The 23,839-nt window shown below is 46.4% G+C and overlaps 1 protein-coding gene across 1 annotated transcript in view; it reads left to right on the top strand.

Moving 5' to 3' along the window:
- The window catches only part of Fng (Fringe glycosyltransferase), a 72,284-nt gene extending 53,415 nt beyond the window's left edge, over window positions 1–18,869 (top strand). Inside the window, exons 6-9 of the mRNA XM_076814397.1 lie at window positions 1,381–1,466; window positions 13,263–13,428; window positions 15,560–15,645; window positions 17,526–18,869. Of these exons, the coding sequence (XP_076670512.1) occupies window positions 1,381–1,466; window positions 13,263–13,428; window positions 15,560–15,645; window positions 17,526–17,583 (396 nt within the window). The 3' untranslated portion in view covers window positions 17,584–18,869. The remainder of the gene's footprint in view (window positions 1–1,380; window positions 1,467–13,262; window positions 13,429–15,559; window positions 15,646–17,525) is intronic.
- The last annotated feature ends 4,970 nt before the right edge of the window (window positions 18,870–23,839 follow it).

Here is a 23,839-nt window from a genome sequence, read left to right as displayed (position 1 = left end):
AACTTGAAACTTGAAACTTGAAACTTGAAGCTTGAACCTGGAAGCTTGAAGCTTGAACCTGGAAGCTTGAACCTGGAAGCTTGAACCTGGAAGCTTGAAACTTGAGACTTGCAGCTTGAAACTTGAAGCTTGATACTTGAAGCTTGATACTTGAAGCTTGATACTTGAAGCTTGAAACTTGAAGCTTGAAACTTGAAGCTTGAAACTTGAAGCTTGAAACTTGAAACTTGCAACATGCAACTTGCAGTTTGAAGCTTCAACCTTGAACCTTGAACCTTGAAACTTGAGACTTGAGACTTGCAACTTGAAGCTTGAAACTTGAAGTTTGAAACTTGAAGCTTGAAACTTGAAACTTGAAGCTTGAAACTTGAAACTTGCAACTTGAAATTTCCTCGATCATTGCCACTATTCAAAGGAAATCGAGAAGGAATGTATGCAACTATTAGGTCCATGTAAAAGGACCAAAGATTATTAAAACTGAAAATATACCTTAGATATTACAAGTTTTTACAATCAATGTAATATCACCTTTTACCAGTTTTCCGGTAAAGGTACAAGTAGGTATAGTGGCTTACCAGCACCCAACAGCGAGCGAGGGAACTTTCCACCCACCTAATGCAACTCGGGAAAGATGATCGTTAGTCAAAGTGGAATAGCGGTGTGCAGCATTGTCGGGTCCCCGACATGGAGGAAAGCGGTCCCATTGGCGATATTGCAGACACGCACGTGCAGCACCGTTCCACGGCTGTTCGTCATGTACCACGCCTAGCCTCAGGAAAACAGCACGATTTCCGAGTCCTAGACCAGCGCCGAGATAGTATCGGTCCAGGTCGCCTAGGAGTCCGGCTCTAATGGCCTGCAGCGACGGTGATCGGTCAGAAATCGACTGCGCGCTCGTAACTCTCTGTACTCCACCTCATGGCCATATCTGGCAGAGGTTTCCCTCTGCTCTGTGTCTAGATCGTGCAAAAATTCGCGCTTGTACGTTTCTTTATAATAACAGGTCACGCTCGTGCTCAGCTTGCGGATACAGTGTCCGTCATCCTAGATACGAAACTGAGTTATTAGGTCATAAGTAATTCAGTTTTCTTTTTTAAACAATATCCGTACTTGCAAAGCTTGCCAATGCGTTTCAGGCGACGGTGGATCGTGGAATGAGTCGAATTCAATTTGTGGGATAGTTGCTTAATAGTTACTGTTCGATTTTGTTCAACAAACTGAGTTAGTATTATTTCTTGAGGAAGATAGGCATTTCAGAGTTGTGCGCGAATGAAATTAAGGTGATGAAAGACCCAAGGTGTCGTCGATCGCGATATCCGTATAATTTATATCGTGATCGTAAAAGTTTCTAACGGGCTCGGTTGTTTTTTTCTGTTGCAGCAAAAGGTGAAATTCTGGTTCGCCACGGGCGGCGCAGGATTTTGCATCAGCAGGGCCCTCGCGCTGAAGATGACGCCGGTTGCTGGGTGAGTTTGCGTTCTGCCTTCAATTTTCCCTCGGTTTTTTGCGCACCCTGGCCCGGTCCGTCGAAATCTCTCTTCTTATTCGACGTGACTCTGCGAATCGCTCGGGTGTCGCGGTAAAGCGTTCGATCTTCAGTGGGTAGGAGCTTAAGCTCCCTTAAGGGGAATCGAAGCCTTTTATTTCTTGATGTATCTGATCTTTAATTCGGAGATCCAACTTTTCACCATCAAAAACCACAAACAGCGGAGTGCAATTTGAATATCTAGATTCTAGTTCATCACTGGAAGGCTTTATAGAAATCTTTTTGAACAGTTACTCGGCACTTATTTATTGGAATCTCTGATCTTTAATGCAGAGATTCAACTTGGAATTTAAATTTCTAGATTCTAGTTTTTCACCAAAATCTTCCCCAACAATTACTCTCCGCCTATTAGCCTCCATGTCCACTGACTAAAGCAGAATCCCGCAGTGTTTGAATCCCCAGCAGGTGTCCACCCACAGCTTCCTCTAATAGCCGCATTCAGGGGCACTAACGCGACTAACGTGTCGTGAAAATGCGCATCAGGGATCGTGTAACGGTGGAACGTGTCTCCCTTTCGTGCCCCGTGCTCTCCATTCGATCCCGTTTGTAGCCGGGAGGATCAAGTAGCCTGGAACATGCGCCGACTCATCCTCGGGGATGTCGATTAATCGCATTTCTTGATTCCACATTACTTGCCTTGTTAATGATTCGACATACCGTCCCTCCCTTTCTTTTCCGCTCGCGGTAGAAAGTTACAAGATTGCCTGCGCGATCACCACGCAGGCGTGCATCCTTGATCGAACATCCAAGGCTCAGGCTTTCTCGTTGGCACCTCCTTTTTCACTTAACACTCCTAACAGGATTACGTATCGATTCCTACGTTACTCGTATACACTCCGGTCTCAAACGGGCTTCGCTCCTTTCAAAGATTAACGCGATGGTAATCTTTATTTATTTATTGTATATTTATTAGTCTCTTTATTTGTGGAAAAACGCTTTGGTACACAGAGAACAGAGAAAATCAGTAGATGACTAATATATAAAAGCAGAAATACAAAAATGAACAAAATAAAAATTTAAAAAAAGAATAGTAACTAAGTAGATAGAAAATAAACAAAAATGAAAAAAAAAAGGAATAGTAACTAAATAGATAGAAAATAAACAAAAATGAAAAAAAAGGAATAGTAACTAAGTAGATAGAAAATAAACAAAAATGAAAAAAAAGGAATAGTAACTAAGTAGATAGAAAATAAACAAAAATGAAAAAAAAAAGGAATAGTAACTAAGTAGATAGAAAATAAACAAAAATGAAAAAAAAAAGGAATAGTAACTAAGTAGATAGAAAATAAACAAAAATGAAAAAAAAGGAATAGTAACTAAGTAGATAGAAAATAAACAAAAATGAAAAAAAAAAAGGAATAGTAACTAAGTAGATAGAAAATAAACAAAAATGAAAAAAAAAGGAATAGTAACTAAGTAGATAGTAAATAAACAAAAATGAAAAAAAAAAAAGAAAAGTAAATAGACGCTAACGTAATCTAGAATATGCGTCCCAGACAGTACAGCGACACAGTGCTCCGTTATTCAGGGAGTAGTGTAGCGAAGAAAGAGTAGCAAAGTACCTTCTGAATCGCAAACATGGTCACGAAATTATCCACCGATCGAGCGGCGGCTGCGGTCTTTTTGCGTACAGCGCGTATTCCATGGAAGACAAGGGGCAAAGGTTGCTGGAAGAAGCCAGCCACTGTGCGCACGACATAAATAATGATTTACGAGAGGCGAAGGAGGCCCCGGCCGAGAAGGCCCCTAGCGATCGCGACATAAACGTCGCGTTCGTGCTCGTCGAATTGCTCCTCGAGACGAACTTATTGATAATAACGCGGATAGCAGGCGACGTCGCGCGTTGCGATCAACGATTCTGATTGCGCGTCATTAACCCTTAAGTGGAACGACTTCGTGCCAGATCCGAGCGCCTCGTGTCCGCTGACTTGCGACCGATTCGATCGTTTCATAAATCTCGGATAATTAACGTCCGTCGCGCTGCGCCCGAGAAAGTCGTCCATCTTGCCCGCCAGGCTCATTCCGCGCGATGGATGATTGTCAGAGTGAAATAGCTGCATAGGTGGTTACACACTTGCTTTTTCAGCGTTCCATCCCCATTTTTCTACTGATCTCTGGGTTCCCAGAACTGCCACCCATTAGAGCCTAGAATGGGGGAGTGAAGCTTCCTCAAACTTGAGGTTTCCACTTTGTCCGCATTGCTTCCTTTTTGGATTTATGTAGACTCCTACTGTAGCAGAAGAACCCTCCATCTTCTCAAAGTGATTCTGAGGATTGCCACCTGCGTCAAATTTTGAATGGTGACTCGACTTTGATCCAAGTGCCTAGAATTTCGAAGCGCATCTTCCCTCTTCGATTTAGATTCCTCCAACTTCAACTCTCAGAAACTGTAGCAGAAAGAACCTTGCTTCTTACAGAGATTCCGGGAACTGCCACCCCCCAAAAGTCCAGAATGGCGACCCACCTTCCTCCCAAGTGCCTAGAACTCGAAGCCTCCCTAACCAAATTTCTTCCCCCTTCGAGTTAGACCTCTCCACCACGGATCTTCGTAGATTATGCAGAAGAATGACGATAGGAAAAAGGAGCAGAAGAAGAGGAAGAAGAAGACTGGCGAGATGGGAGCACGCGGAACGAATGAAACTGGCAAGAAGCCAGGGCACCTGGGAGGGCTTTCGAATCAGTCCGATCTCTCAGTCCGTTCTTGTCCACGCTCTTCCGTCCGTCCCGTCCTCGTATATACACGGTCCTGGCATTATCCTGCCTCCTGTACACTCGTTCCCTTCGTGTTGCAACACGTCCGCGGAACAACAAGCCAGCGACGGGGGGCGACGGGGAGGGAAGGAAGCAGGAGGGAACGGCAAGTGCATCGAACCGCTTTCTCATTCAGGGACGTTGCCACTACTCCCTCCTTCCTTTCTTCTTTCCTTTGCCGGAGCCCTGGTGGGGACCGATTCAGCAGTAACATCGGATGCTCCACTTTTTTCCGCCTCATCGGAGATTCAGGGGCGAGGACAGCGCTGCTTGAGACGTCCAGGGGTTGCGGAACAGGGCGACCAGGGAAGATTCGGTGTCGATGGAATTTAGGAGTACAGGATACAGGATCATGGATACAGCTTGGTGATTAATGACGCGAAGCGGAGTGGACACGGCGCTATTTTCAACCATCGCTGTCTCGTTATTTACGACTGGCAGCGCTCATAACGGTCCACTGAAAGCTGGCGCAGCTCGACATCGTAACTCTCCAAGTGATTTTCTATTATCGCCTCTAGTATCGTGGCACTATTAATAGCGGACGAAATCGCGGCTTACGGTTTCTCTCTGACTATAGCTCGGCTTCCTGTTCCATCCTGAGCCCCGGTTTACTCGGTGCGACTATCTTGAGGTGTGTTTTTTTGTTACGTGATGGAGCATAAGAGTCTCAAGTGCGCGATGGAAATTAGTAAATTAGGAAATCGGTAAATCGCGGTAAATCGGTAAATCGCGGTAAATCGGTAAATCGGTAAAACGCGGTAAATCGCGGTAAATCGCGGTAAATCGCGGTAAATCGCGGTAAATCGGTAAATCGGTAAATCGGTAAATCGGTAAATCGGTAAATCGGTAAATCGGTAAATCGGTAAATCGGTAAATCGGTAAATCGCGGTAAATCGCGGTAAATTGGTAAATCGCGGTAAATCGCGGTAAATTGGTAAATTGATAAATCGGTAAATCGCGGTAAATCGGTAAATCGGTAAATCGGTAAATTGGGAAATCGGGAAATCGGGAAATCGCGGTAAATCGGTAAAGCGGTAAATTGGGAAATTGGGAAATCGGGAAATCGGGAAATCGTGAAATTGGTAGATCTGTAAATCGTGAAATTAGGAAGTTAGAAATAAAATTATGAAGCTAGAAATTAAGAATCTTTGAGCTCGAAGTTGCGAAACTAGAAATGAGTCTCTAAATTGCGATTATGCAGCTAGAACCGTCTCTCAACTCTCGATATCTCCCCGCGCATATTTCCAACCATCTTTCGCAAATGAAACAGCACTCCCGAGTATGATTGATCGCCATCGGCGCTCGATAAAAGCACTCGAAGTAACGTATCCCAACGTCTGTCCACGTCCCTCTCGCACGTCGTGGCTCGTAACGAGGAAATGATAGGGACACGGATATATTGTCGACGCGGAATCGCGTTTCCTGCGGCGGTGCGTGCACGTGGGTGGCAATCAGCCTGTGCAGGCCCATTGTGGCCGGACCTGTTGCGTTCGCCGTTAATTAAGACCCATCTCCGCGAGATCCACGGCAAAACCAGTCGTCTCTTCTCGTCGATACACGGCCAACATTCTTGGGATTCCACTTGTGTCGAGATCCTGATCGACCCCTCTGCGGTTCCATAACAAATATCAACTATCCACTAATCCATCCTTGCGCGATCAACGTTACTGTAAACATGGAACTCCATGGAATTCTAAATTGAATTAAAAAACAAATTTAAAAAATCACCAGACTCGTGGGGTGTTTCCGAACTCCAGACCCTCCGCGTGTCTTCAATTTAAAAGCAAATTGCCTGGCAAATCACTCATACTTGGCAGGGCTCCTTGGATCCCTCTGCAAGTGGATAAGACTGTCTTAACTACTGGCAACCAGATTGCATAGTAGCACAGCAGCGTGGGTGTCTCAACAATTGTTGCTTTCAACGTCTCCCGCTTCAACTTCGGTCTGCGTTAGATTCGCCATCTTGGTCCCCCAGAAGCTTCCGCGTCCTCGAACGGTTCCCGAAGACTCTCCGTTTATTAGACACGTTCGGCCAGTTTTAGCGAGCGTCGCGTTCGTCCGCGGCGAGATGGACACGAGGCGTCTGAAAGGGATCGAGACTCGCGTCTCCAAGGCCCCTATCGATGCACCGCGATCGAGCCGCAGGATGAAACTATCGTGCGCACGTACCGCCACTTCATTCGTCGGCGGACGAGGCAGATCGTTTCGATCGGAAATGGAAGCGAGCGCGGAGAAGCACCGAGGGACACGATGGATCGATATCGATCGCGCCGCGGACGCATGAATGCCCCTTCGATTCCACGCGGAATTGAGACGCGTCCCCTGCGATCTCGCGACTCTGTCACGGCCTCCGTCCACCTTAATACCACCGAGCGAAATCAAGGAACGCGCGCGCCCTTTTCAGCGCCCTGAAGCGATCTTTCGCTTAAAATAGTTACAGTGCGGTTTGAAGCGGGATGAGTTCAAGAAGGGCCATTGTCAAAATTAACACTTCTGACCAATTGGCGTTCGAAAGTTAGCGTAAATTATTATTATTATTCTCATATTTTATTCTGTTAATTTCGTGTTGTTTTGGGGCAACGCTATTCACGAGAAGAATAAATAAATAAATAAATTTGAATTCTGCAAAATTAGAATTAATATAACATCAGCCCCTCTCGAACTCACACAGATAAATATTCCCATGGGTGCATCGTTCCACGGGGAAACTCCCAGTTTTTCGTCCCAGCAGCTCGCACCGTCCTTCCTGCGTATCTTTCTCATCGCGGCGATAAACGCGTCGTTAAAGATCGTGGCTGAAACGAGGGGCGTAGGTTTGGTGATCGATTAACAGCTGATCCAACTTCAACGCAGGCCTCTATCCAAAGTTCTCTGCGTACGGCTGCGATTGTGACGAAGCTACGACGATATCAGTCACTCGCTATTTTTTTCCCCGTCAGCGGGAAAGGGGGCTGGCGGCGGGGCGGTAAAAGGAATAAACAGACGTGTCGTCGAAATCCCACGGGTCGATCGAAAGGGAGAAAAAAGGGTGGGGGCCTGCGCGGGGGGAGGGTGGCAGGGATCGGGGGCTAAAGCTCGCATCCGAGGATCTCTTTGATTCCATTATTGCTCGCCTAATTGGATTCCTCTCCGCGATCGCGGCCCGTACATCTATAAACCCGCGACTTGTGAAACCAATTTGGGCATTCCTACGTATATACCCTGCTCGGCCCACTCTCTCCTCCTCCCTCCGTGATCTATAGATCACCGACGCGCTCGCCGACTCTCCGATCACGTACCTGGCTCTGTCTCGCTGCACGGAGCATAGTTGTTCCAATACACCTAGGTACTTAATACCAATCGACAAATCTCAATTAAAAATCCAAACAACAAAGAATAGACGAGCTATCCACACACGATCTCTATGTTGAAAGCCATCACATGCACCGCCAAGTATAATATAACCAGTGGCGGATTTAAGGGGTCATGCTCAGTCAGGCGGCCGAAAAAAGGGTGGTCTTTGGAAATTTTTTACTCAAAAGCTATAACACATTTCTCGAAAAATCTTTTTTCCTTTTAAGGATTGCATCTAGTACCGTGCATCGTAATTTTTTTATTTAAAAATATTTATCAATAACTGAGTTATTGTCCATCACTCGAAGGTTCTCAAAAAAAGGCTTCTGCGGTGACCACTGCTACTCGAAAGTCGATCCTCTAAAATAAACAATTCAAAAGAATTTACTTATTATATTATAATATCGTGTACATTTTCTTCTGTACTAGGTACTACACTTAGCCCGTCGTTAGTAAACTACTTCTTCATTTCCCCAAAAAATGGCCCGCTCAGAACGTTTGCCATCCGGGCCTTTTCCCTTAAATCCGCCACTGCTTATAACAAAACTACTTAGAACCCGAAGCATCCCCGTTTCCCTCGTTAACTCGGTTTCCCCGCGCGAAAGCTCGCCCGGAATGCCCCCCCTAAACAGAGGAGAGAAAAAGGGAGAGCGCGGGGTACCGAAAGGGCCCCGTAGGGACGGTATCAGCGAAATCTGTCCCCGGGTTATTTAGCACCGGACGAAGACGGAAGGCTAGCCCCGAAGGACAACGATTCCTTCGATCCCCTCGCCTTAGCCTCCCCCCTGGTAACCCCGAAATTTCGATTTCTCGTCTGTTGGCCGGTGGTATTTTAACGAGGCCGATATTCCGTGTCGGCGGTGCCGAAAGGACGGCGAGGTGCAACGGCGGGGCGGGCCAGCAGGGGGAAAAACGAGAGTCGAAACAAGGGAGGGTGAGGAAGGGGCGCGCGGAGGAAGAGAGACAGGTACAGGGGAGAAAGGGTACGCGATTTCGGGGACTAATCTGGCCAATTAAAAAGGACCTGGAGAGACGGCGGATTCGAGAATCCGCCGATGGTATTCACTAATGAATGCTCTCTCTCTCTCTCTCTCCCCTCTCGTTCCCTGTTCTCCGCTGTCTGGTGTCCGCGCTCCCATTTTCTCTCGTCTCCCGCGGACAGCCACTTTTTTCACCCCGCGGACGTGGCTCTAGGGCGGCCGATCGACTCCTGGAAAACGTTAATTAGACGTCGAAGGGATTCCTGCTAATTGGACGGGCATATCCACGGAAATTTTCGGCGAGGTCGCGGGTCCACGAGTCTCGCGAGCGTGAGAAAACGCTCCACCCTCGGTCCCAGCGAGCTGCTGTCTGCCGCGAGGGGGAGCAGACTGTTTACGCGCAGCCCCTTCGATTTTTCGGCGCCTTCACTCGCGGGGGGGCCGTTTTTGCGGCCGGAGCTGGAATAATAAGTCTCTGCCCGCGAGTCTGTGAATCGATTTCGAGTAGCGAGAGTTTCGAGGGGATATTGGTATATTAGCTTAATTGTCTTTGCAGGCATTTTGCGTTTGGGAATGGTCTGTGATGCGATTGGCACATATCTGGCGCTTTAGGTAAGCAGAGTTGGAAACCTCGGGGGTTAGAGAACTCGGGCAGTCGGCGTTGGGGGAATCGGTAACGTGCCTGACCAGAACGCGGAGGACCCGTAGATCGCGGGTTCGAGCCCCGTCTTTGCTAATTCCAATTGTATTCTCGTTCTCCGTTCGAACACTGATTCCTCTGTCACTTTTTATACTTGACATTCCTTTATTGGCCACAAATCAATTCAGTGCTCAGATTTTCAGCTTCGGTTTTACGGAATTATCGGGCGAGGCCTGTAGTTGACAGAAAAACTTTTATAAGAGGGACATCTTCTGTTAAAAATGTCGTATGAAAATCATTTTACGATGGAAAATAATAAAAACTTGGTAGAGACTAATTTAAACGAATCAAAGTCGGTAATAGATTAATAGCACATTCGGTAACCTGCACTAGTGATATGAAACACTTTGTTTTAAGTCGACTTCATAGTTTGTTCTTATACAACGCCCGCTAATTCCTAAAAAATACGAAATGAGGAGAAATGGGGACATGAGCAGAAATCGGAACGTTCACCTTATTATGAATTCACCTGCGCCACGTTTGCCGGTATAATCCTCGCGAGTGCATTATGCGACGCGTTCAGATTTCCCTGGGTTCCTCGTTTTCGAAAAGTCTTACGAAGCCGGTGTGTTGTCCGCCAGCTGCTTCGACGTATCCTCGTTTCCCTCGACATACCGGGCGAGCGGAGTGGACAAATCTACGATAGGCGGTGGCCGCCTGGCCAGTCAGGCGGCGACCCTTTGAGACATTTGTCCGTCGGTGTTCTCTCACGTGAGCCTGGAAGCGAAGGTGTGCTGGCCGATATACAAGCTTGCTCGCCGAACTCGCGACTACCGTTCGCCGCCCTAATTGGCACGATTTATGTCCGCTCGTGGCTCGTGCGTCTCTCGCCTCGAGGCCACGACGGACCGTCCATCGGCGTTTCCCGAAACCCCTGCCCCCTCGCCCGACCGTCCTGATAAACCGAATTCCATTCGAGGCACGAGTGCCCGCGATATCAAGTCCCGCGGATCTTCCTGCAACTTTCCTCGTCCGCTAGCTACCGAGCCGAGGGAAGTTGCAGTGGTTTCTGGGGCTTTATTATAGCGAACAGAAACTTGAAAATAGGATATTGATAACTATTGATAGCAGCCGGATGAGAGAATCCTCGGATGCTCCTCTGCGCGACGATTATTATTAAAACCGAAAATTTAGCCATTGCTGCTTTCCGAAACAGTTATTCGGCTGCCTTTCCGGGGTCCCAACATACCCCTTTGTTCGGTGACCGGGGCGCAGGCAAAGCTCGTGCCTTTCACCCTGTAATGAGGCGTTGGAGTCACCAGCAATTCTACTTTGTCACCAAACAGACAGCTCATAAGAGAAGGGTCCATCGGCCCGATACAGATCCCGGGACTACCGAATCGGGACGGCTTTTCTCACACGCTTCCCATGCAGCACCCGCCATTCAGCAGCCCGCGCAGCGTTACGAATCGATCCGCCGAGGCTCGCTTGAATTCGAGGGCCCCGAATCGCGACGTCACGAAGTTAAATTGAATCTTCGCGGAACGTAACGAGAACCGTCCGCGGCCAGCGTGGAAAATAATTCGAAGCTGTTTGCAGGCGTGTCGCGGCGTATTAACGAGCGTGACGCTCGCGTGCCTGTAAACCTGCCCCCCCCTCCCGTTCGTGATCGAGGGCACGTCGGTCGTACACGTCGAATTAACGGCCGAGAGAGATCGGTCCAATTAATAGGCTGTATTATCGTGGTAATCGATGGAAATTCGTTAAGGCGGCGTGGACGCGATACCGCGGCGCGGCTTCGGGGCCCTAATAAATACGCGGGGGGACTCGGTTTTAATGCGACCAACCAGTTCTCGAGAAGGAGGAGGAGGAGGAGGACGACGACGACAGGCTGGGACCGCTGTGTGCAGCAGGTGCACGGCCCGACGACGCGACGGCTAATCTACATGCGTGGAATGTCGGTAAATTAAAGGAGACCCTGGGCCTCGTCGCGCAATCCGACAATTAAACGATCCCCAGCGCCGAGCACCGGCCCCTCGTTACTTTTCTATTATCAGATTCTAATATTTCTCGCGGCCCAAACTCGCTGACCCCCGATCCAGGCGGCTTGGAACCCTTGAGCAGCGATGGCGAGACTTTCGATGGCTTCTTCGGGCGATTGCAACTGTTTCTTTGTAGATGATTTTCTTAGTTTTTATTGGTTTTGGTCGCGTTCTGCGGTTAGAGCTCGTAGAACTTGCCCTTTTCCTGGCGGAGATACTGAAGGAAACGATCTCGATCGATAACGACGTCCAAGGGAACGCAGGAACGTGCTGGAGGGAATTCCAGCGGCCCGTGTTCTATTCTATGGAGCAATTAACTCATTCTTCCATGGCGGCCGCTGCAAACCCCTTCGCGACGGGCTTATGGGAAAGGGGACTCTCTTTTGCGAATAAATTACGCAGCACAGAGGCGGGAAGTCACGCGATGCGGGGCCTCCTCTGGGTCCTTAAACATCTCGCGTGCTCGCGCATTTTCCTGCGAGCGATCGTCCTTTGCGCCCCTTTTGTGCGCAAACCGGGGCACAACACACAGTTGTAGAGGAGCTTTTTCTTCGGCGGTTCCACTGCTGAGGCCTCAACGTCTCCGGAAACATTTCGAACAAAGTCTGCTGCTGAGCATTGGAACTTTGGTTTTGTGTCTGTATAATTGTATAGTTGTATCAAGCGAAGTGTGAAAGAATTGATTGTAGACGAAAAACAACAACACAGATATCCTCGGGCGGTGGGATTCGAACCCAGGATCTTCGCGGGTCCGCCGTTTACTAGTCAGGCGCGTTACCAATTCCCCCAACGTCGTACAGTGGAACAAACTGCACTTTTTTGTGTTATAATCGTAGAAGTTTTGATCGAAACAAGATAGAGGGATGAATCTTTTTGGAGGTTAAAGCTAAGATTTTGCAAATTAGGGGATAGCTATTGAAAAAGTATGACCAACAAGTTTTGACTCTTGAAAACCTATGTCAAACTAGCTGACCCGTTACCCGGTTTCACCCGGGAATTATTTATGATGTTTGAAAAATAAAAAAGCCTGAACAAAAAAAGGAAATAGCCTAAACAAAAAAAAGGAAATAGCCTATAATGTAATCTAGGACGTGTGTAATGTATATTCAAAATTTCAATGAAATCCGTTCAGTCGTTTAGGCGTGAAAGAAGGACAAACAAACAGCCAACGTTTCACTTTTATATATTAGTAGAGATTTAATATTCTCGAAGCAATTTTCAATTTCCCCGTTATAATGTTGTGGTTGACGTTTCTCCTTCACTTGTTACGCCTCATTTCCCATAGATTTTAACGCGCTGAATTCAAATCTGGTCGCAGAATTTATCTTGCCCTTTAGGATTCTAAAAAAAAAATCGACGATCTCAGAACTTCTTTCTGTGCTTTGCTAACAATAAGCCGTCCAGCTACTTTCATCCACTTCGTCTTGCCACGTATAGAGTTCCCTCCTGGCACCTGGTCATTCAGCTCCAGTACAAGTCAGCCCCGGGATCTCCCATTTCTCAGTATCACTAAATAATATCCAGGGTTTACTTACGAGCCGCGGTTCCCGCGTTTTTCGTCCAGCCCGCGCACGCAAGCGCGCCCAGCGTAGCCCACCGTAGCGAGCGTAACGCTCGTAGGGCCCAGGAATTTATTATCCTTGGAAGTAACTCGTCCCTTTTCCGCCCTTCTTTCGCGCCGCTCGCTGCTAGGCCACCCGACGCGCGCAGGTGATAAACACTGGATAATCCTAGGAGCGAGAGGCCGGCTATCCTCTGCGAGAATCCGCCTCGAGGGAGGCGGCGGGAAAATATATATATCGCCCGCGATGTATTTCATACAGCGTATTCGACTGCCTGGCTTTCGCTGCAAACCGATTCCGTTCTCCCCAAGACACTTTATGGCCAGTGCGATAGTCTAAGGGACGGATTCTTCGATGCAGCAATGCGTATAAAGTAGGCGTCTGACGGTTATTTCCGTTTGCTTGCAGGGGCGGCAAGTTCATCACGGTCGGCGACAGAATCAGGCTGCCAGACGACGTGACGATGGGCTACATCATCGAGTACCTGCTGAAGAAGCAGCTGACCGTCGTCGAGCAGTTCCACTCCCACCTGGAGCCCATGAGGTTCCTCAACAAGGATACGTTCGGTGAACAGGTAACCAGAACCTCTCCTCCAATTCTCGAGCCTCCGAATCCATTGTATCGTCCGTACCCACTGTTTTAAGGTCTAAACACACTTGTCTGAACAGGCGCGGAGGCCAGTGATCTGTCACGGAACTGGCAAGCGTGGTTAGACCTTTATGCATCTTGGGCATCGCTCGTTTTCAATGTTTTCAAAGTTCTCAACGACCTCGGCTGCGTTATATCCCAGTCGCGCACAGGTTCGGTTCGCAGCGCGACTCGGCGCGCTCAATCTCGCAGCGCGCGTTCCACGCGATGATTAATTGATCCGGTACGAGCTGGGGATTAAAAAAATCACCGAGGCAGAGGGGGCAGCAGGGATTAAGATCGTACGGACCGCGCAGTGTGAAGTCTAATCGCGAGTAATAGAATAATCTCCGCGGTGAATCACCGCGGCTGCTTTCCTCCGCCGACCACAATGGCCATTATTTAATCGTCCCGTTCTCGTCCGTTGTTCGGAAATTGCCGTCGGCCTCACTGACTCATAGAGAGCAGGGGGAGAGCAGGTGACCGTCGCGTGATCCTCCACCAGGTGCCCTTATCTCTACATCACCCCACGAGACTTGTCCCTTTTTTTTCCCCCGAGCCTCCGATAATTCACGGTGCTGCAAAATTCAGGGGTATAGGAACTTCTTTGAAACTGCTGGTCTTACGCAAATTTCCACTTTATCGCAACTTGCTTTCAGGTGTCTATAATATCATATTACTAATATACGATTGAATTAAATTAGTGGAGAATTAAGTCAACTCGCAGCTAAATTCTTAAGGATATTTTTTTATATATATATATATATATATATATATATATGGAAATAGATTGAACAGAAGAAAATTAGAAGAATTAAGAATAGGACCGTATAAGATAGAAGAAAAACTATCGGATTCGATTTATAAAATTAATACAGGACGACGAAATCAAGAAACTACATTATTCCATTTAACGAAGTTAATCCCTGTGCCTAAAGATGATTAAAAATTCTTTGGATACTCAGCGCACGCTTCGGAGTATGATTGACAGGTGGCGCATCAATTACGACTGAGCATAAAAAATTAGAGAGAGATAGGGAAGTAGAGCACATGTGCAATCCATAATTATCCGTAATTAACTTTCTATAAATTAAAATTAATAAGAAGTTAGATAAACTGAACAGAGAAGAGGTGAAAATTAACTTTGCCGTTTCTCTGTTTTTCAGGTAAGACCATTGTACAAACTGTAAATATAATGTAAATAGTATAAATAAAATTCAACTCTGCTTTTCAGTGAAACAATTATTGGTTAATTTCATAACCTGTTCAAGAGAAAAAAAAATTTATAATTAACTCTAATTGTCGTTTTATAAGACTGGGTATTCTATCCGATGTTAATAATCAGACAACAGACTAAATTTGTTTCTCTGTAAATAAAGATTATGTTTTATTATATACTTATTGATCTACACTTTTTACAGCTATTTACAAACTCACCTGTAAATAAAGAAACGACAATTACATTCTACTGTTCACTCTCTTTATTTGCACTCGCCTTATATCGTTCTAACCTATTCGGTTAATTAACTATCTTTATTTAATTATTTTATGCACACGTGCTCTATACATTCCTTTACTCCTTCTTTCCCTCTCTATCTCTCTGAAACGTCAGAGCCATTCAGAGAGTGCGCTGAGCATGCAAAGCGCGCTCGAATCAAATTAAAGAAAATATATATTTTCTTTACATATATATAAAAAACAACTAAAACATTGAAGAAAGCTATTTCCATCGCAGTGTAATCTCCTCGAGTTTCTTAATCGCGCGCCGGTATCCTCGACTCCCCTCTCGCAGCTGACCAAATGGAAAACGATCCCTCGGACACGCGAACTCTTAACGAAGGATAAATCGAAACGCTCTGCCGAAGAAATATTTCCTTTCTGATCGTGGGCAGAACTTGATCGGCCTTTCGTTCTCGCGTTTCGCGCCAGCCATAGCAGGCTAGCTGATACCGTCCACGGTATGCGAAAAATAAGCGATATCGCGGCCACGCTGTCTTCCTCCTCCGCCGAATACCTTCTCTGCGATCTTTTCACTCTTCATTCGTATCTGACCCTTTTTCCCCATTTTCCTTTTGCAGGTGTCGTTCAGCTACTCGAAGGGGCCGAGGGACGAGTGGAACATCCTCAAGATCGATGGCTTCGACATGAAGGACGACCCGAAGAGGTAAGTTCCTTTTACGACACTACAACCAAAGGAAAACACTGGTGCCTTCCTTCAATCTCGCAATTAAACTGACCCCGCACCACGAGGCACCCAGTGCAGAGGATCCAGCGCGTTGCCTCCTTCGTTTCCCCATCTCTCTGGACGCCTTCGTTCATCATAACGTTCCCAACGGAAGCAATTCAGACTGGAAAAAAAAAGTGACAATCGGCCCGCTATCCCGCAGCAGTAATCTGTCTCTCCGGGGGCTGATCGCGGGGCAGCAGGGGGAGTAATTAGCGTCGGACCTACGTGTAACCGAAGCTGCGCGCTCTCCTGGTTCCTCGTATCGTTTTCCCGTTTCTTTGACCCGCCTGGCGCGTCCTCCACGGCCAGCGTTCCTCTATAAAGGCCTGAATTGCTTGTATAATTGGCCGGCTCCGTGCAGCTAGACGATGAAAGCGGCCGGGAGATCGTGGCGAGAGGCTAATGACAAAGATGCCTCCACGCCACCGTGCTTGCTCGCTGTTTTTTAATTGACTTTATCATAATTGCCAGCCCCCCCCACCTCCTCGGGCTCTGCGAGACACATTTCTCCTATCACCGTCGTACTCTCGTTCCGCTTCGCCCTGCCCACCTCTCCACGTCCTTTTTCCTGACACGGAAAAATGGGGGAACTTTGTTTTCTTGGGATGCCAGCTGCCGCCGTAACTCTGTCCTCCGCCGCCCTCGAGAAATAAGGAAACTTCCTGCTGTATGAATATTAACGAGGAACTGCCTCGAAGTGTGTTGGTTTCTCCGAGAACTCACTCGTTTTCCGCTGGCTTCTTTGTTGATTTATCGGGGGGATTAGAGAGCTGCGTGAATGGAGCAGCTCGGCTCGGAAATTCTCACCGGATCTTACGTTATTTGTATTAATTTGTGCGCAACTTGATATTCTAGCTTGATCTTCAAGATATCTAGGTGTTATTAGACGCACAACCTTCTTTTTTCAAGAAGTAATTCATTTCTTAGAAATCTCTTTAAGACGTTCTGTTTTTTCAAAGTAGATTTGCAACGCTTTCAGCTGGGAAGCTTACGTTTACGCCTCATCAATTTCTTTGCAATTCATAATTACAGTAAAAGTTTCAAATACACGAGTAATGAGAGATAGAAAGAAAATATCATAAAACGATTTCTAAGAAATTAATTAGATCCTGAGAAAAGGTTAAATGTCTAGTAGTACATAGGTGTCTTAAACATCAAGCTAGAATATTAACTTGCGTACGAATTAATACAAGTAACGTAAAATATAGTGAGAATTTCCGAACCGAGCTATATGCGCATAGTCGAAATCCCGAAGCCAGTGATTCTTAATCTTTTCGAAGTCACGGAATAGTTTCGATTACAAGGAAAATTTGCGGGACACCAAAATCACTAAGACCCTAAAACTAACGACAAAACTACGCATCAACATTTATTTATTGACACATACGGTGCAAGACCATTTAACTATAAGGGAACAGTATAAAGTACAGTACTGTAGAGATAACGAAAAAGAAAAAAGGAAATCAAACCAATGACAAAATGAAGCAGGTAGAGAAGAACAAAGCGAAAGAAAGAAAGAAGTGCCGATTACGTACAGTAATAAACACACCTCTTATTAGAAATTATAGACTACAGATTACACAACAGTAAAAATTTTTTTCTTCATATTTTCGCGAAACACTAGTGTTAACTAGTGTGAACACCAGTTAACAGCCACTGCCCTAGGCCTCCCAGATCGAGCTCTACGATCCACCGGTCTAAGCCTCGCAAAGTCCAATCTCCTTCGCCAGCACCTTCCTCCCGCAACGACGCAGCACATCTCGCAGCCCTCGACCCAGGATCCCCGCTACGACGTGTCGATGATTTTCTAATTGCAGATTCAGGTCGATCCACTGCCATCTGTTCCCCCACGTGCCCAATTGCCCGCACAGATGATGACCAGCTGGATGAGCAGCGTCGAGCCCGCCAGCAGGAAGGAAACGGGGCCGAAGACCGCGCGATCCCGTTCCTCTGGTTTCGTTTGAACAGACACTTGGGTCCAGGGTGCTCCCTTGGCTCGGATCGTCGCGGTTGTTGTGTTTGTTGTTCCCTCCTCGTTCGCGCCTGCTAATAGGCGCGCAGCCACGTACGCGGGATCGACCCAGTCGCGCTTGCAGCGAGGCAGATCGAGCGCAGCACCATGCAATCGGATATTAATGGCAAGTCGAGGGATCCAGGCGTGAGCAGCGGATCGCCGTTGCGTGGATGGAAGGCCTCGGCTCGAGGCGAAAGGCTTTAAGTAATTTCCAAAAAGAGACAGATGAATTCTAAATACGTAGAAGCGCTCTCGGTGGCCCGCCATCGACGTCTATCGAGATTAGCAAACGTAGATTCTATTTATGTATGGCCGGAAAGGATTTGGATGTTTCTTTAGAGAATTCCGTTCGCTGCGTCGCGACGGGGAAATCGCAGGCAAGGTTTCCCCGTCGCGTATAGAGTATTCGAGGTATAGAGACTGTACATAAGGAGATAGAGTAATTGGTATTTGTATATAGAGCGCCGGGAACACCCGACGGCGTCGTTGGAAGTGTAAAGGGGATCGCGTGGATGGAACGTGGCGCAGGTGGTTCGAACGATGTCGTCGGGTGTTTCGATAGGGTTGTACGATAAGACGAGAGACGCGAGGGGTCGTGTGGCGATGTTCTCGTCGCCGTGAAATGAAATTACCTTAAGCTAGTCTGTTGCGCGAAGAAACGGATGGCCGTACAATGTGATATTTAATTGGCGCGAGCGTAGTCGCCGTTCCCGTGCTTCTCTTGCGCAATGGGAGCGAGGAATCGGGCGGGAAGACCGTCGCGGGCACTCTGATCACCCTACTCTAGATCGAGATTCCGAAGGATATTCCGAGCGGAGTAACTTGAACGAGACAGTTTTTACAGTTTGCAGTCTCGGAGTCTAGCCCGATTCCCTCGCTCTCTGCGCGCTCCGCAGATCGAATCAGTGTGCAATATCGAGGGAGAGGGAAGCTTGTCCGTGGGTTTGCATTTAAACGTGATGACTGCGAGCTAATTGCTCGCTCCTCCCGCGAGGAGTCGTGATTTCTACGCCTGTTGCGTGAAACGTCGGGCAGGATGCGATGGAAGCTAGGATCCTGGCGAATCAAACGGGTGAATAGAGCGAGACGTACGATTATACGTTGTAACAACGATGTTTTATATAATACACGATATCTATATTGCAAATGCGATCTCGTTTCTTTCCTGTCGATTATTTCCTCCACGCCAGTTCCTGTTTCTTTTGCATCACTTTTTTTTGCAAGTGGCTTTGATTTTTTTTACAGCAAACGATGGGTGGTTGTAATAGTTCCTTGCTGATTGCCACTGGCGGATTTAACAGGGCGGCTGATGAGCAGTTGCCGCCTAGGCCCCTGCACAGAAGGCACCCGCAGGGCCCCATTTCCAAAAAAAATCTAAACACTACATTTTTTTCGCACTACTACCACCTACACTTGGGCCATTTTTAGTAAACTATCTCTTCATTTCTCCCCCAAAATGGGCCCCTCAGAACGTTTGCCACCTGGGCCTTTTTGTATTAAATCCGCCCCTGCTGATTGCAATTGAACTTTGATTGATGAAGACTGAATTTCAGTTCAAATTGTAGATCTCCATGATTAAGTTTTGTTACAATGTAGCTTTAAGCAAACTCAGCAGAGCTAGAAAGTTAAGGGGTAATGCCACTGTAGAGCCCGGAAAGGCAGCCTGATTTTAAGAATTTTTTTATGCGAGTATAGTGAATGGAATACAAAATTTGTTTGGAGGCCTTTATTCTACATACCTCGAAGTATGATCACCATTTTTAAAAAATTTTTTTGATACAATTTGACGACGCCACAGCTCAGCAAAAGAAGCTCTTTATGAAAAAACAGTGTTCCGCGGCCGGAAAGATTTCTCCTTCAATTTTTGACCTAGAACAAAAACCCGAAATTTTTTGAGTCCTATATGAGATTATCTCGGGAAGTCCACGAAGAAATTAAAAAATACTGATTTTTGTAAGAATGGTGCGTGATTGAAGAAAACACGGAACTGCCGCAACCTCGAAATTGTTGAGACGTTTTGTTTAACCGCGTACCATTCTTACAAAAGAGAGTATTTTTTAATTTCCTCGTGTACTTTCCGAGATAATCTTATATAGAATCAACAATTTTTTATTTTTGGTTCTAGGTCTAAAATTGAAGGAGAAATGTTTCCGGCCGTGGAACACTGTCTTTCAGAAGAAGCTTCGTTTGTTGAGCTGGGGCGCTGCCACTTTGTATTAAAAAAATTAAACAAAAAATTGGGATCATACTTGAAGGTATTTACAACAAAGGCCTTCAAACAGATTTTGTATTCCATTCACTACACTCGCTTAAAAAATTCTCAAAATCTTAAGAAAACGGAGGAGCGTCGATTTTGAAAGAAATTAAGTTTGTGCGTAGATATCGATGCCTCCGTGGATCCTCGAGTCGATCCAGAGATCGAGATCCAGCTCCATGTATCTCCATCTGTTCCAACTCATCGGAAACAAATCACGCGGTCGGTAAAGCTGTTGCCTTCCTCCCACGCCTTCGATCCAAAAATCCATTACAATTCTCTGAAAAACCACTTTGAACCAATCGCACGAGACTTCGATGAACATTTAACCCCTTCGAAAATAATCGACAGCGAGTAACATCGATTGTCATCGATCATCGGCCACGAAGGAACTGGTTGGTAAGTCAGAGCTCTACGCACAGTTCCTAACACATTAAATAGCAACCCTTCGAATATAATTTTTAATTAATCAATTAATTTCCCCTCCGCAAATTTATTTTCCGTTCCGCTCCCTTCTAATTTTCTGCCAATCGAATCGACGTACTCTTACCGCCACAAAATCTCACTGAAATTACCCCCCAATTACAAGCTACCCCTAAAACCATCGATCTCCACAGAAGCATTGCAACGAAAAATTCCATTCCCTTCGTTGCACATCGTGCACCCCATTTTCCCTCGACTAATTACGAATTCCATTCACAGGCCTCCGATTGAACGGTGTCTTTAAAAATCAGTGAAAAGTCGCCTACCCTTTCGCGAATTTCAATCTTTTTTTCTGGCCGTTCGGAACGTCGAGGCACCTGCGGCGCCGGCGTCGCGTTTATTCGAAAGAGGAAAGTTATCGTTGCGCGGTCTCGTTACCGCGGCGGGACTCTTCTTTCTCGCGATTGCTTTTTCACGAGTCGCGGATACGCGAGGGTGGGTGTGCCAGGGGGGAGGGAAAGTGCTATAAGGCCGCGGTATGTTCGCGAGATACATGCGCCCGTACATACGCATTTACCTGGGGCTCTTTGCAAAAATTTACTCGCCCCGTCTCGGGTAGATACCCGTCGAGTATCGCGGCTATATCTGCTCGCGCTTCTCGCTGCCGCGCCACCCCCGAGGACTCGAATTTTTCCGAACAACTCGCCCGCTCGATATACGAGCGGAAGCGCGGCGAGCACGCGATCCCTGGGGCCATTGAAACCGGGCCCTCGCGAATCTCGCGATAAATGCCGAAAGGAATATCGTCGCAATTTCTTTTGAATCTAACAGGGGTGAGGGGAGAAATTGTTGAGGGGGGTGTTTCTAAAATTCTGCGACCCTTCTCGAGTCCCCCGTCGCTCTGTACAAGTTGGTAATTGAAGACAACGTTCTCCGCGGACTTTTACCTACGAGTGGAGTTTTCTTTTTGAAGCGGCCTGTAGAAAGGCCAGGCGATCGGTTCAAGCGAGAAGGCAGCGTCGAAGCTGCAGCTGGATACGTATTGCCGGATGCAGTCGGACAGGAAGGAAAGTTTTCCAATAAAAGATGTTTATGTCGACTGACGGGGGCGATGCTCACCCCCTTGCCCACCCCCTCCTCCGCGGCTCACGTAACGGAGGGAATATCGCGAAGAAATTTTTAGGCCGCCCGGAGAACGTTGATACCACTCCACTGTCTCCGTTCTCCCGTGGATTATTTATGAATTCTCAAAGGGAGGACGCGACGCGACGTGGATGCGGAAAAACGCCAGTTTCGCCGTTTATTCTTTTCCGTTCCGCCGTTCGCCAGCGCGTGAGTTACATTCGCAATGGACCCTTTGCCCCGATTTTACGCTCCCTCTGTTTTCTGATGGGGTTCGAACTTTTTAAGGGTTCGTCCACTGTCCTTTCGTCATCAACCTCTTGGACCTTTAAGCGCTTTAACCCCCGAACGGCGGGCGGTTCGAGTGATCGCGCGGAAGTCGATGCCTGGGTCATTTGCAATAAGTTTAAGAAATAATAATTTTCATGTTATCTAGTAAAATATTTTTTCCAATATGTATAACATATATTTTTGTTATATTTTATTTGTAACAGTTGTACCTAAAACATATATTTATAGTTTTTAACATAAATGAATACATTTTAAATCGTAAAAATAAGGATTTTGTACGTTTGCATGGGCTTCAAGTGGGTGTTCCGTTTTACCCCACCATTTCAGCGAGACGAAGATTTCAATGCCTCCGGTAAATTTCGTTCCCAAAGATTTTCCTTAACAATGGTTTTGACTTTCTTATAGTCTAAGGTCCACTGAAGACTCCTGTTCAAGTCTCGCGTCTTTTTCTCCTCCCGATTTTAAGTTATCACCCGCCAAAGTTAAGCGTTCCGTTTTACCCCACCTTCCCCTAAGTAGGGGAGACCGGGGCTAAAAGTTCCGGAGGTAAGTTGTTCCGACGGCTCTATCTTCAAAATAAAAAGAGCGTTGTACTTTAAATTATTTTTTCCGTGTGAGTTGATCACGCCACTCTGTCCCCCACTTTAATAGCGTCCGCGACAGCGAATTGTGTGGTTGTAAGCAAGGACCTATTAGTCGCGTACCAGATAAGTAAAAATTTTTCTATCATTACTTTTTGGTCTATTTCAATTATTTAACGTAGATATTATAGATTGAATCGTTCTTATGGATCAAATGACATTTAAGAACATGGTGTAATAGTGTTTATCGTTTGAATACATGTATAAGCAGAATAGTCTTTGAAATTGCTACATGTGTCGGTAAGGGCTAGTTGTTACCGTGACTTGGGGCACGTTGGTACCGTAAAAACTTGCCCCGCCGCAAATAGGTCTGTGAAGATAGCACCCCCAAATTCGATTTTTTAAAAAAACTCAACGGCATTCGTTTGTCCTTCGTTTGCCCACGTTTGCCCATAAAAATTTTTTTTTTGCCCACCCTACAAAAAAAGTTATGAATAAAATAAAAAATTTGTCTTCATCACCCACGATGAATGCATTTCAATTTTTTAAAAGAAGGATACGAATATACTCGACCTGGCCACGTTTGCCCACTCTCAGATTTCATTTGCCCACCCTCCAGAATTTAAATAAAAAATAAAAACCTCGAAAAGAAGGGTACAGGTGAAGCGATCGCGTTAAAGTTCGATTTTTCTAGAAAATATTATCAAAATCGTTCTTTCAACGATGCAGTCCGTTAGTTTAGATGTAGAAGAGATTTGCCCATGCATTAATTTCGTATGCCCACCCTCCAGAATCGAATTATTAATAAAGATAGCCAAGAAGTGCGATGCCCGTTGAAGCGATCGCGTTAAAGTTCGATTTTTCTGGAAAATAATATCAAAATCGTTCTTTCAACGATGCAGTCCGTTAGTTTAGATATAGAAGAGATTTGCCCATGCATTAATTTCGTATGCCCACCCTCCAGAATCGAATTATTAATAAAGATAGCCAAGAAGTGCGGTGCCCGTTGAAGCGATCGCGTTAAAGTTCGATTTTTCTGGAAAATAATATCAAAATCGTTCTTTCAACGATGCAGTCCGTTAGTTTAGATATAGAAGAGATTTGCCCATGCATTAATTTCGTATGTCCACCCTCCAGAATCGAATTATTAACAAAGATAGCCAAGAAGTGCGTCGTTGGAAATAATTCGAGAGTATCGCCAGACATCTGTTTACGTTTCGGCAGTGGCACTCGGCGCTGCGCCCCTTTAGTTAGGGTAGCAGCGCTGCGTGTCGTCATCGAACGTGCCGAAACGTAAACAGATGTCTGCGACACTCTCGAATTGTTTCCAACGACGCACGAAAGTCAGTCGGTCTACAGAGTTCGGGCGCAACTCTTGCGAAATCGTGCGTTCATTTACGGTTTGTGAAGTAACTGTGACATTATATTATTTTCCGTTGTGCGATA

The sequence above is a fragment of the Andrena cerasifolii genome, chromosome 6 (genome assembly GCF_050908995.1).
Source record: "Andrena cerasifolii isolate SP2316 chromosome 6, iyAndCera1_principal, whole genome shotgun sequence".
In the NCBI taxonomy this organism is placed as follows: Eukaryota; Metazoa; Arthropoda; class Insecta; order Hymenoptera; family Andrenidae; genus Andrena; species Andrena cerasifolii.
The sequence above is the reverse complement of the archived record's forward strand: the minus strand, read 5'-3'. Positions and strand labels throughout refer to the sequence as shown.